Here is a 14,203-nt window from a genome sequence, read left to right as displayed (position 1 = left end):
GTTCTCAGGTGTAAGCATTCCATTTTAGTTATTTATGACTCTAAAGGCATTTCAAGAATCTTCTAAGCCTTCTGCCCATCTGGATGAAAAATATCTTGCCCCCTCGCATAATAAATTTTTTTTTTACTTACCAATACCAGTTTGTGAGCCTATTGTTGATCAAAAAACAATGTTTGCTATAAATGTTGTCTTTTAGTCTTGTAGGAAGTGAGGAAAATACACTTAAGGATGGAAAATAATAATAATAATCAACTTACAAATACATTATGGTACACTTTTCACATTTCTCAGTGCTTTAGGCAGAGTTACAAATTAAACAGGCTAAAAAAATGTAGTTTTTTTTACATGCAGCAGATAGCAGAATAGTTTCTACACACGTTGACTGAAAAGCCTCAGGACTTAGGAAATTGCAATATGACCAAAAGCCAAAGGCTTATGGATGCTTTACATTTCTGTTTTTTTGGGTTTGTAGCTGTTGTTGATGTTTAGGATAGGTACATTGTGATGCATTTGTTTACAACATAATTTAGAGCAATAGTGCACTTTTAAATCCGTAACAATGCTTTGGGAAACTTCTCTTGTATAATGTCAGTGCCCCTTCTGATCCGTTAACAGTTCTTACCTCAACCCCCTCCAACATGTCTGGGATAAACTGGAACGCTGTATGGGAGCCAAGCCTTATTGGTCCAGTGTTGGACTTTATTAATGCTGTTCTGACTGAATGCGAACAAATCACTGTAGCCGGGTTCCAAAATCTGGTGGAAAGCTTGAAAATTTGAGGCTTTTTTTTTTGTAATTACTAGTTTAGTCTCATATGGCTTTAATGTCTGGGTGTCCACATACTTTTAGCTACTGATGATGCATGGAACAAAAACTGTAGGAGAGGTCTCTACCAATTAATGCTGCACAAATCGAGTCAAAATCCTGGTGGCAGCACTAAGCTGCTGATCTTGTATGCATCTGTTTTATTAATTGTGTCCTTGAATGTAGCCCTGGAATGATTAAAACAATGAACCATTGTTAAGTCGACTTCATCCCAGCAGTTCCTGTTAAACTATACAGTTGACACTGAGAATCCAGGATTGCCTCAGGCTGCGTAATTACGTGCCTGCTTTTGGAGTAAATTAACTTGAATACAGTTAAGAGACTGGCCTCAGTCTCATGAGCATTGCACAACACTTTTATTTGTTTCTTGGGTAACCATGGTAATGTTGTGCCAGGCTTGGAAAAAAAAAAAGCCTATGAGCAACACTGCAGGCATTAGACCTCACTGACAAACACTCCGATACAAAAACTACTGAGGATTTGGAGGGCACCGCTGCTGGAAATTATTTTTCAGTTGCTCTTGCTCCGGCTTCATTCTAATGTATTTTTTTCCACAAAGAAGCTTCAGCTGGCTGGTTCCTGCAGCACACATGAATGAGACCAGTCTCCAAGTACCTACTGTGAATCATTACACAATTAGATTTGCTATGACTCGATATCACAAGTAAAAAAGAACAAAAAAGCGACTGTTAAGTTCTGGCTTTCACGGAGAAGCACATGCTAGTGATACTGGTAATGAAACTGTGAATAATAAAAGATAAACAAATGCACACTGGATTATATTAAATTTTAATGTGCACAGCGTGATATTGTACAGTAAAAGCAAGGAAGGAAAATCATCTTACAAAAATATCACCTTCAGAGCTTAAAAAACTAATTTCAAGAAACAGGTGCTATGATATTACCATCCCTCTGAGAAGACAGCAGGTAGACTGAAGGTGACAGAGTCAAAGCGAGCTTAGTGTCTCAACAACGCATCCCCCCCTCGAATAACCCCACCCAGAAATCCCACCCATCCCTGGATACACCCATCTTTGGGGTGGGAGCTGTCAGTCTGATGCTTTTCTTCATCAGGTCCACAGTCGAAAAGCAGGGCAGCAGAATAAACTTAGTAAGACAAAAGCAGGAGGAGGGTGCAAAATTATGTCCAGGTATCAAATAAAAATGCATCCAAAATCACACATTCCACCTCATATTGTCTTAATTCCAATGCATTAACCTGTGTAAGTACCACAGTGTGCAAAAGTCTCCACACAAGCTCATAAATGCACAGTCTGCGTGCAAAGTGTGCACAAGCATTGCTAGCACTCTACGACCTTTGCAAATATAAAAAAGGAGACCTTTATCAGCGCTAGTCACTAACAATACTTTCCATTAGATTAGTGCACTGGAAGGAGGCCAGAGATTTCTCATTTTCTGCATGAGCACCCATACAGTACATACAGGATATGAAAACAACAGCATTGAAATCAACCCCTCAAAGTTCTTCATATTCATAGTGTAGAAAAAAAAGCTTTCACTATGGAACTATGATGATGTGCATTTGTCTATAAAACTCACGATGGACTACAAAAATGAACATGATTTGTAAAATTGAAATACTAACATTCTCTTGTCACACACTCATGTAGGTATGAAGGTGAGAAATCTGAAAAAAAAAAAAAAAAAAAAAAGAACAAACAGAGATGAAGTAAGAAGGTGATGCAGCGAGTGAGTGAGCCCGGACGCAGGTTGTTTCTGCATCGTCGGGCGGCGTGGTGGGCGTGGCGGACGGCGAGTTGCTGGTGAGGCGACGCAGGTGCATGCAGGAACGAGGGCAGGTTCAGTGTGTCAGACTGCTGGAGAGCAGGGCGGAGGGGGGAGGGCAGGGGAAGGGAGGGGAGGAGAGGGAGGCTGCTTTCTGGTGGGTTGGAGGTCGTGAGGTGCAGAGGGAGGGGCGGGGCCGGGCTGTTGGATTTTTTCGCTGAGTCAGGCAGAATTTGGCAGTGCTCACTCTTTCTCTCTGTGTTGAGCCCCACAACCCCGACGGCCCACCATCCTGCCCCCGCGGCTCGAAAAAAACAAACACAAACAAGCGCGAGAGGTGACAGTAGGACACCCTGACATCCCCTCTCCACACCAATTGATCAGTGTGAGAAGCTCTCCGCAAACACAGTAAGAATGGAAGGAATTTACAAGATGTGACAAACTAACGATAACATATGGAGCTTGGTTGCCTGCTTGACAAAGTGAGGAATAAAAAAAAAAGAAACTGGAGATCACAAACAAAACGACAACTAAAATCCCAGGAGAATGACCCTTTGATTTCCTGTTCCCACCCGTTTGGTTACGCCGAAAGTGGAGAGAAAAAACAGCTGATGGAAAAAGGCGGGATGAGGTGCCATGTGACTGCGCCACACCTCCAAACATCTCCCGCCTTGCTCTGGAAAAGTCTCACCTTTCATTTTCCAGAGGTCCATTTTTTCTTCCTTGTTTTCTTGTTCTGACTTTTCCCTCCATCTGCGTTGCTCATGCCCTCCCATCCTCCCTCCCCTCTTTCCGTTAATCCTCCTCCTCCTCCTGGTTTTGGACGCTACACCTCCTTGGTCAAGCGGATTCGGATGCTGCTGAAGCACTTGCCCATGGCCTCGAACAGCGGGTCGCAGAAGGTGTGCACACAGATAGAGTAAACGCGACTGACGCAGTGGATCTCGATCAGGTAGCTCTTGACGCACGGCACCACAGCCCAGATGTGCAGGAAGGACAGGATGGCGAAGAAGATTCCCCAGATCAACGCCAAGGGGATGCCGACTAGCGCCGTCAGCAGCCGGTAGCACCAGTACTTGGTGACGGTGAAGGTGGTGAAGCTGGCTTTCCACACGCCGTCGAAGCTGTAGGTCCCTGCAGGCTCTGCGATCACATCTTCAAAGTCCACCTGAGGAAGAAGAAAGAGGACAAGTGAGAAACTAAAGACTTTGAATGTAATGTTTCTCAAGCTGCTTCTTATTACTAGATATGTGGTCCCACTTAAACATACAATAGTCAAGTCAAGTAGCCTACACTACCGTTCAAAATTTTGGGCTCACTTAGTAATGTCCTTATTTTTGAAAGAAAGGCTTTTTTTTTTCAATGAATATAACATTCAATTAATCAGAAATACAGTCTAAACATTGTTAATGTGGTAAATGACTATTCTACCCGGAAACAGCAGATTTTTAATGAAATATCTACATAGGGGTACAGAGGCCCATTTCCAGAAACCATCACTCCTGTTCTAATGCTACATTGTGTTAGCAGAAAGGCTAATTGATGATTAGAAAACCCTTGTGCAATTATGTTAGCATTTGAATGGAGGTGTGAGTTTTCATGGAAAACATGAAATTGTCTGGGTGACCCCAAACTTTTGAGCGGTAGTGTACACTGAATTGAGATAGATATTTCTATATTCTCCACGGTCTGAGAAAGGAGAGTTCAGTATCCATCAGTAATCTGGTGATGGATGTGAATTCCACAATGCCACTGTAAATGAAACTGAATCAGACCACAAGCATGCAGTCACGAGGAAATTGCTAACAAGCTGGTTTTTGACTTTGAATGTGGCTCTGACTGCCATGAATATTGAATTTATGATCTGAATCGAATTAAAAGGCCTCTATGCAGCTTCTTCAGTAGGTCTTAGAGACCAAAGACCAACACATTGGAAGCGAAAGTTACAAGAGACACATCCATAGGACTGGTTAAGCCTCAACGTGACTTTTTAAAACAAAAAGTGGGGTTATCATGGGGAATGAACCAGAGAGAAGCAAAATTCACTGGCAAATACAGATAGTAGTGACATCAGAAGTAGTCAGATCATAAAAGAGGGTTCTTAGATAAAGACTGTTATTAGATTTATTCCCCATGTATTACTTTGAAGTATTTTCTACTAACATCTGGATAAAGTAAAATGACCACAAAGAAAATACCATTCATTCCTATTTTGTCTTCCAGACCATTGCTGAGAAGTGGTTGAACTCATCCTTTCCTAAAAAATACAACTGAGACACACAGAAACACCACATTCAACTCAGGCTCATCATTATGACTATGTCTTCTTCCGCTAGCGTTTCACAAGAGTCCTGATATGGTGCAAATTTATTCACCACATAAACTTTACAGTCTTCAAATCTGAACTCATTAATTCCACATAAATCACCTGCTTCACTCCCTCTGAATCTGTCACTTTTGCAGAGTCGAAGGGTGGGATTTCTGGCAAGATTTACATCTCTCCTTGCAGCGACTGGTACACAGTTCAACATCTGCCACGCCCAGAATACTGACTGCTGCATTCACACGCTATCTCTGGTATCTGCTTTGCTTTCTGCAAATCAACTTAGAGATTTTTGTCTCCAGTGCCTCCTGAATTTTAAATTGACTGGACAAACAACAGAAAGAATAAGACATTCCAGTTGGGTTTGGCTGGCAGGTGGTCTGCTGGATCTCTCCTCCACCTCCCATTAAGGTCAACCAGGTCACTGTGTTTCTGACAGTACATCGTTCAGGTCTTTAATGTGAAGTTCCATGCAAGTGTCTATGACCTGAGCGCTGCTCTTTCAGGAATAGAGGGAAAAGTGGCAACTCAGTGCTTACTCTCCCTCCTTCTCTCTCTCATCCTCTTCACAGGCCTCTGAGCACAGAGTCAATATTTATTTTACAGTTCCTTGGAGACTGTGTCCTGTCTAACAGAGCAGGTCGGGCTACTGAGGGCTAATGGCTGTAATATCAATAAGTCATGCAGATAACATCAAGTGTCACACTGACACTGAAATGGAAATATCCAGCGCTTCGTTCCACTTTATGGAAGACGTGATGCTCACTTACACAATCTCTCACAAAATGTCATGGTTTACATTAATAATTTTTACATGTAGGCTGCACCGTGGCTTGGTGGTTAGCACTTTAGCCTTGCAGCTAGAAGATCCCTGGTTTACGTCCCCGCCTTCCCGGGATCTTTCTGCATGGAGTTTGCATGTTCTCCCTGTGCATGCGTGGATTTTCTCCGGGTACTCCAGCTTCCTCCACCAGTCCAAAAACATGCCGAGGTTAACTGGTAACTCTAAATTGTCCGTAGGTTTGTCTCCATATGTAGCCCTGCAACAGACTGGTGACCTGTCCAAGGTGTCTCCTGCCTTCACCTTAAGTCAGCTGGGACAGACTCCAGCTGACTCAGGGTGAAGGCAGACTCAGTCTCTCATTTGTTTACAGGTATGTAAACAAATGAGAGATTGAGAGGAAAATAAAACAATAAAATAAATGCGGCATGGTTCAAAAATGATAAACAGAGGAGCAAGTTAGAAGATACATTCAGCATGGTGAAATATCTTTCTAGAGTCGACGTGCAGACTAGAGTTAAAAAAAGGATGTAAAAATGTAAGTAGTAAAATATCTGTAGCATGTGGAGCCCACATTGGTAACCTATTGGTGTCTGTCTAAAATCAGTGCAGACAAACACATCTTGGGACTTTATTCCATGCTGTTATGTAGTTAGAGCAAATGTCATTTTTCTCCATTCCTGGACAACTTATTTTGGACTCTTCAGTCACTTTTCGTGCCTTTAAACAGCAACTTCAGAGTTTCATTCTTTTATTCTGAGCAGCAGCATAAAGCTTCTCTCACAGCACCAAATGGTGAAGTTCGCTGCAGCCTTATAATAAAAGTCTGACTGCAGCCACAAAACCAGCTCGGCATCCATTTAATTTTTCCACAGCTACAAATTTTAAAGCGGACCCACTCTGCGCCAGTTTCCAGAACTCTGATTGAGACTAAATGAGAGCCTTCTGCAGAGAGGCACAAACACAACCACAGCAGGACGGAGAGTTTTTAACTTCATGAAGTGAAGCTATTTTGTTTTTTGTTTTTTTTTTTTCTTTATAGGGTTTTAGTTGTTTGGATTCTGTTATTTATGCAACATTATGAGGAAAATCCATCACTGTCTGAAGAAATGCAGTCAATAAAAAAATCACCACTTGTCAGATTTGGAGATTTATTTTCTCTTGCTATCTTCAAGGAGAGATTTCTACTGTTGTTAAACAGGATTTTGGAAAGAAAACCTAATTAAATTCAACTAATAAAGATTTTTGTACAACAGTCATATATGAAGAATAACTTAAAATGTTTATCAGTGAAACATTTTTGAGAAAAAATAAGGTTACAAAGTCCACAAAATTGAGAAGATATTGACTAAAGCAGTTCAATTCAATATTTATGACCAGAAAGTTCCAAAAAGACATTTTAAGCATCATAAGTGCACTTTTGTGTGAGGCAGCTGATTCAAAGCGTGGGTCTCTGCAGTCCAACGAGAAGTTTGATATGAAACAATGGAGTCTCGGGGTCAGCATGTGACCAGTCACCAAGGCAACTGTATTATTGAGTAAATAAGGCCATGTGCTATTTCCAGAGCTCTATCTTCAGGCAGTCGACTATGCTTGAACAGACAAAGTAAGTCCGTGGAGGACAAGGTGAAAGTGGGGAGCATTAATGGACTCTTTTGATGGTTTGTGGGCTTCAGTTATCCAGGGAAATGTTTGGTTTGGTTGCAGAGAAAGATTACGGTGATTGGTAGTGGCGACATTTCTGACTTTAACAGGACTTGCTTCACATCCAAGTGTACTTTTGATTGAGCAGTTATACTAGTATTTACAAAATGATGACACTATCACTTGTTAGTGGCAAATTTACTCGCAACATATCAAAGACTGAGTGTGCAAATTCTTGTGCATTGCCTAATGTCACAAAACCACAGAGGTGAGCTTCATACAAACACTTTAATATATCCTAATGGTAGCTGTTAGAGGGAACAATGTGCCAAATATCTAATCTTTTCAAGTGAGTCTTTTTTGGAGTGTTTTCAAGTGACACACCCAATACTTTGCATAGATTTTCTCTATCGTGTTTGTTAAATTTGCCAGACATTTGGCTGGAAACAAGTCTTACTGCACTGAGTTTCAAAGGGATGTCTACACCCACAGAGGAGCGTCCAATCAGTCCTGATAAAAGCATAGAAATCGTCAAAGCGGATGATGTGAGGTTTGACAGTTTCAGTAAAACTAAAAATCCCGGAATAAAACCGTCACGTAAAAATGCGATCAAAAGTCAACCGATCCAAGCTCTGTGGTCCCAGTGGGAGTGTTTCATTCCTCTCAGTTTGACCTTAAGGACTTTGCATCTGCTGCTTTTGGAGCTCCAGCTTCTCACAACTCCCTCTCAAACATTCTCTCCAGTGGGGGTATTTTCACTCCACTAACTGCTGGGCTCGAGCCCCTCCTCTCTGCTATATAAAGACCCACAACTTCTCCAGGGGAAAAAACTCTCTTCACAGAGCAAAGTCCACATGCATGGCAGTAATGGAACTTATTTGATGTGGCCAGGTGATTGAGGCCAGCTGCAGCAGCTACAGGAGAACAGCGTGTTTCCCTTTGATTGCCAGAATGCAGTTTGTGTGCGTCTTTGTCCATGTCTATACTATATGAAGTATATCTGAATGCATGCCACCACACATTTACGTGTCGGTACTGGCTGTGCGTGTGTGTGTGTGTGTGTGTGGTCAGGGTGGACTGCAGAATGAGGCTGGCTGGAAGGGATTCCCTGCGTGTGCTTTTCATCGGGGCACACCAAACACACGCTTCCCCTTGGCAGAGCTGTTTCCCTGACCTCAAAGCACCTCAGAGCTGCTGTATACAGCGCACTGTAAAAACTAAGAGCTCATCACAGTTTATTTAGAAAACCAGGGAGGTAATGAGCGCCGAAAGGTTTCTCACGACAAAGTAAGACCACAGACTCCTCAGAATACTGCGCGTATTCATTAAGTCAGTATGAAAAGATCTTCTAAATTACTCTGGTCGGTCATATAGTTACGGGAAGGAGTTGTTTTTTGTTTTTTTTCTCGAAAACGTACTTCAATAACAACACAACCCAAATTAAAAGTGCCCTTTATGTGAGCAGAATGGCATCTGACAGTGCTATTTTGTAATAGTCTGAATTTTAGATTAGCAGTAGTAATGCATAATCAAGTAGCCTTTTAATGTAAGTGACTGAGGTGCAGCTAGTTTAAACTACTTTTAACAATGTTTAAGTGGTTTAACATTAAGTGTTTTTGGGTAAAATCTTTAACTGAAAAGTACAAAGTTACTGCGGATATCAAATAAATGCAATATGGAATTGATTCTTTCATTTAAAGTCGTATAAATCAGCATAAGGTATCTGTAGATTGTACTTTGCAAATGTACTTACTTTCCATCGCTGACTACAACTTACAATTTCAGGTTCTTGAGCAGTTCCTCGTAACATTTGTAATTTTTTGCAGTGCATGTGGATGTGACGTCGGATCATTTCACCAGCAGTCTGTTGACTTGATTAGAGAGGGGCGGGACAATCATAAAGCTGCTTTCTATTCTGAGACTGGAGGGAGAGTCTGACTCACTGTGACAATGGGGGAGAGTTAGGAGGATGAGAGTGGCGGAAAAAGTGTAGACACAACCAGAGGACAGAAAAAGTGGAGATTAGGGTTAATTTTCTGAAAGAACACCCAAAATGTTTTAATTAAAGTTAGGATTAAATGAAACTGTTGGTCAGAAAGGAGCACTTGTCTGAACCTTTCCTGCTGAAAGCGTTCATGTGCCGAAAATGCTGGTCATAGGCATGTATATACTTCCTGTTTTACCAAATCGTTTCCCTTTTATCACATGTGAAACAGTATGTGGCACTGGAAAAATGACATACTGGCATATCTGCCTGTGGAAAGTAAGACTACTCACATGAAACAGCATTTCACATGAGATGAAGTCACGTGTTTTTTGGCATTTTGCATGTGCAATGTGAATCTTACAAGAACTAAATACATATATTAAGTTCCATTATCATTCATAATGCATTCCTTTTATGTAAAATTTGACCTCTATAAAGTATAAAGTAAAAATCTTTGGCAATATTTTGGATACAAACGTCCTGTCAAGATGTCTTCATCAGTTACCTGACATGGGAGGAAACACTTAACTCATTTTAGTCACCCTACAGTAGAGGTCATCCATGGAATAATCATTTTCTGATTAGCAAAGTCAATCGTGTCAGTCATTTGTGATATAAAACCTGACAGCAGCCAATAAAAAGAAACAAATGGATATTTCCTTCTCTGACGCAACTACAGGCATGCAGGGAGGAAGGGAGGGAGAGGGGGAGGAGAGGAGTAGCATGGGAGGAAAGAAGAGAGGATGGGGAGTGGTGAGGGATCCCCTCAGACCAAGGAGCTACTTGGGTGTTTCCCTGTTTTAACAAGGCATAGTTCAGGCATTTCAAAGATCTAACCCGTCTTGCCCCATGCAGGGAGCCGTTTGACCCCACTCTGATCTGAAATCCTGCCCCAGCTGGAGAGGAGGGCGGCCGGGCTCAGAGAGCTGCTGCTCCCCTCCGCCACACAGACGCGTCAGGTGGCTTCCAGCGCACCACTCCTCTGCAGCTACAGCGTCTCTCCCTCTGCTAACTCCTTTAAACAAAATAAACCCGCACTATTTACACGGCCGGGCTACTTTCTTATGGAAAGAATTCTACTTTCCCAACAGCAAGGCGTGTGCAACAAGGACTGTGGGAAGTGTGTGTTCCAACAACAGGATATTCGTAATGTTTCCTCTGTTGGAGTCAGGTCGGGATGTTCACGTTTCAAGCCCGCTGCTCTGACAGACGCACAAATATTACCCCATGAGAACTGCGTGTCATTGTATTGCTTCAATGTGCCTTAATATGTATTTGCAAGCTTCTTCCTAATAGGGCAAAGTCACTGAGGGGTATCACTTAAGGAGCGGCAGCGCGCAACAGTGCGCACAGCTGCGTGCGCTTCATACAGCCGCACAGCACCAGGTTGAAAACTCACAGACTTCATTTTTTAAAATCTGAGATTACTTTCATTTACAGTGATTGTCAGGTGGCTGCTCTCAGTAGCTAAAATATAATCTAAACAATGCAACAGGTATTCAGATGAATTGGGGTTGTCACGAAAATAGAGAGAGAGCTCACAACAACTGCACACATTTAACGCCAAAAGTAAAGCGCAGAAGGTAACAGGTTCTTCAGGGTTGACTCACCTTTACAACGTCGTCGTTTATGTGCTTGGGATCCCGGTTGACCAGGTCGATCTCTTTGGTGTGGACATCCTCCATCGTCTTCTCGTTCAGACTGTCGTTGTCCATGTCTTTGTTGTTGGGTTTGTATATGTTCCCTTGCTTTCGGATGAACGGCGAATGCAGAAACTCCTGTCAGGATCCGGAGGAGACAGAAAAAGAAGAGGGTGAAGAGGAGGAGGAATAGTGTGCAGCGCGCTGAGAGGGAGAGAGACTGGAGCTGCAAGTTACCAGCCTGCGCAACAAACAGGGATGGGTTTAAATGAATAGAAAGTGAAGCACCACACCCCTCCATCCAGCCGCAAGGGGTCCTCACCACCCAGATAGAAATCCAATACCCTGACCTGACATACAGTGGATTCAACATGGAGCGTACCTGTGAGCACTTACGAAATGCGTAAAAGCGCATATTCCAAACATCAGACCATTCTCTCACTGACAGACTTTTTTCTAAATATATATCTTACATTTTTACAAAAACATAAATTATCAATTGTTTTGTAATACTTGTGAAAATGCAGCATGTTCACATTATTAAAGTACGCAAAAACGTTTTGGGTTTATGTGTCCATTGCTTTAAAAACGGAGTGCGTAAAGATCCATACGAACCTCACAGTGCCAGTCTCCTTCGATCATCTGTCAAGCACCTTCTCATTTATATGCACAGCCATATGGATTCAATAGTTAGCGGCAAACCACAGGACTGAAATATGACGAAAATCTCACTTAGAAAATGGTGTGGATTATCGCTCCGGCTTTTACGCACGAAAATATACAATTTTGGGGCTGCTGCGTAAACACAGCAGTCGGTTCCTCTGTTAATATTTTCGCAGGTAAAATCTCACACCCACATGCTAATGTACACTCAATGGACCTTCACATTCCCTCAGCCTCTGTGGGAGACGCGTTCACGACTAGGTGTCAGAATAAAATAAAGATTGATCCATGGCGCACCAGAGATGGAGACAAAATCGCATTTTCCTTCGTGAAAGCAAAATATAGAGGGAACAGCCAGCTCTTAGAAGTCAGCTACACATTCGCAAAATAAAAATAGTGCCAGCTTTGGCTGACAGCTATACTGTACCTCGTCTGTTTCGCCGTCCTTCAGTCCTCCTGTCATTCTGCCCTCAAGTTAGAAGAGATTAGCGCGTTGAAACAGACAAGAAGACAATATAGGAAGCCGAGTGGGAGGCGTGTAGGCAAACAGAGAGGACCGGGGCTCCTCTCAGGGATCTCTATAGCCAACTAATTCCTGCCCTTTTTCGCTGAACGTGAGGAAACTTTAATGCCAGAGCGTTGAGAAGAACCTTCGGTGTTTCCTTGGATCCCACAGAGCTCGTCTTCGCAGCCCGAGAGTCACCTGCGAGCACAGAGAGCCACCGTGTAACCTGCCCGGCTGGAGGAGAGACTGACGTGATCTCAAACTGAAGGGGTGTTGGAACTGGTGTGGAATTACTTTATTTAGGGATCAAGGCAGAGTATAATAACTTTTTTGTTCAGTGAACCGTGGGCGTTAATCGGTAATGGCATGGTGTGGATACTTGCCATACCAGAGCCTTAGGGAGACCATTTCAAGTGGTTATAATGGATATATGTGCGCAGAAAATATACAAGGTCTAAAAAGAGCACGAATGAATAAATTAATATAATTAGGGACATTTTCAGAAGCAAACAGAACTAGTTTAAATATGTCAGCAAATATAGAATTTAGTCTATCAGCAGGTGCCTCATAAAAATAAGTTTCTAGGCAAATTTTTAAGAATACGTTCATAGACACGTTTTGAAGCTTTTGGGAAGTCAGTTTTTCACAGTTGACACTCCAGCTGCTGAATCAGCTTTACAAGGTAGCTATACTGGCCACTCTGGTCTGTTTACATTCTCACCTCACCTTGGAGTGACACCAGCTGGCACTCAGCTGTTTGCAGCCAGAAGATGTGGCAGAATCAGTCGTTAGGTGTGTCTGACGTCTGAGTAGAATAAGCTGGCTGCTGCTCAATATTTAGGTTGTTCTCACATCTTTCAGTGCTCTCATTTGCATTTAGCTTCAGATCAACATTCCCAGACAAGTCAGTCCTTTCTCAGTGTAGAAACTCACAGTTCAAGGATTAGTAACTCTTCTCTTGTACACACAGAGTTGTGTATTTCGTTGATCATGTTATTTGTTCAGAATTCTGGTTTATCCGGTGACTAGCTTTATAATGGATTCATATTGTCAGTTGTAACTAATGGGTTTTATAAATACTTTATTATGACTACAGTAGACAACAGAAATGTACACTTACGAAGCAATACTTGAATGTCAAATAAGTCTAACTTGTATTATCTCGTAAAAATTAAATCATTCCTAACTTGTACAGTAGAATATTGTCAGCTATGACTATTCAAAGACAAACGCTTTAGAAAGACTATATTGAAAATACAGATCTCACAGTAGAAATTCAGTACAACTATAGTGAAAACACCTGTGATTTGAAATCGTTGAAATCAACCTACCTGCATGAACATGGTACTGAAATGAGTAAACACCAGAACTTTATCGGTTGTGGGCTAGAGGGGTGTGTCAGAATGGTGGGCTACTGAAAGGCAGGAAGCATAGACTGATCCATAGTAACCTGTGTGATCCTGGTCAGTACTGCCACAGTGAATGTATAGTCTCAACAGTGAAACGCAGTGGTGGGAGTGTGATGGTATGGGTTAGCGTAAAAGCAAAAGGTGTTGGGGAGATGACATTTATAGGTGGCACCATGAATGCCTGTGAATATATCAAAATATTGTCTGACAAGCATGAGGTGTCATGTCATGTGACTTCAATCCAATAGAACACATTTGGGGTATTTAAATAAAAAGAGCGAAGTGCAGCTGACAGTAATGGTCTTTGAAGAATGATGAAGCATCTCTCCAGGAATTTGTGCATCACTTGTATCCTTTATGCTGAGGAGGGTTGAGCATGCCCTCAACAATAAAGGCGAATATTCAAAGTACTGAAAAAAAAAAGAATATCGGTAGTGGAAGATGTACTGACCTTTGTTGCACTGAGTTCATTAAAGTTAATGTTAACTGTTAGTTGTCAGTTTATCATAAAATAAGCTAATGTTCAACTTAGAAGTACAGTAATGGAATTATTGAGAGGCGATACAATTTAGAATCCTTTGACATTTAACTGATGTTGGTGCTCACTTCTGCTATATACTCTAGATCAGTTTGAGGTTTTTCCAATCTGGCAAACTAAAGGCTAACATTACAGTTAACCT

The 14,203-nt window shown here is 41.9% G+C and overlaps 1 protein-coding gene across 2 annotated transcripts; it reads right to left on the bottom strand.

The window, feature by feature from the left end:
* Positions 1–1,597: 1,597 nt before the first annotated feature.
* cav1 (caveolin 1) lies at positions 1,598–12,337 on the bottom strand. 2 transcript variants are annotated; one of them, XM_023276612.3, is made up of 3 exons: positions 12,037–12,337; positions 10,917–11,084; positions 1,598–3,739 (listed from the first exon to the last, which is right to left on the bottom strand). In XM_023276612.3, the coding sequence occupies exons 1-3, from the start codon at positions 12,070–12,072 to the stop codon at positions 3,398–3,400; spliced, it is 546 nt and encodes a 181-aa protein (XP_023132380.1). In that variant the 5' UTR covers positions 12,073–12,337; the 3' UTR covers positions 1,598–3,397. The 2 variants fall into 2 exon arrangements, with proteins under 2 accessions (XP_023132380.1, XP_023132381.1); XM_023276613.3 differs by lacking the exon at positions 12,037–12,337 and adding an exon at positions 11,562–11,603.
* Between the last annotated feature and the right edge of the window lie 1,866 nt (positions 12,338–14,203).

Source organism: Amphiprion ocellaris, chromosome 3 (genome assembly GCF_022539595.1).
Source record: "Amphiprion ocellaris isolate individual 3 ecotype Okinawa chromosome 3, ASM2253959v1, whole genome shotgun sequence".
In the NCBI taxonomy this organism is placed as follows: Eukaryota; Metazoa; Chordata; class Actinopteri; family Pomacentridae; genus Amphiprion; species Amphiprion ocellaris.
Note: the sequence above shows the minus strand (reverse complement) of the source record. Positions and strands in the feature narration are given on the sequence as shown.

Coding starts and splice junctions, on each gene's coding strand:
- cav1 (XM_023276612.3), bottom strand. CDS start 12,072: ATGACAGGAGGACTGAAGGACGGCGAAACAGACGAG. Junction 11,085..12,036: donor AGGACGGCGAAACAGACGAG/GTACAGTATAGC, acceptor GGATCCTGACAG/GAGTTTCTGCATTCGCCGTT. Junction 3,740..10,916: donor TAAACGACGACGTTGTAAAG/GTGAGTCAACCC, acceptor CTTCTTCCTCAG/GTGGACTTTGAAGATGTGAT.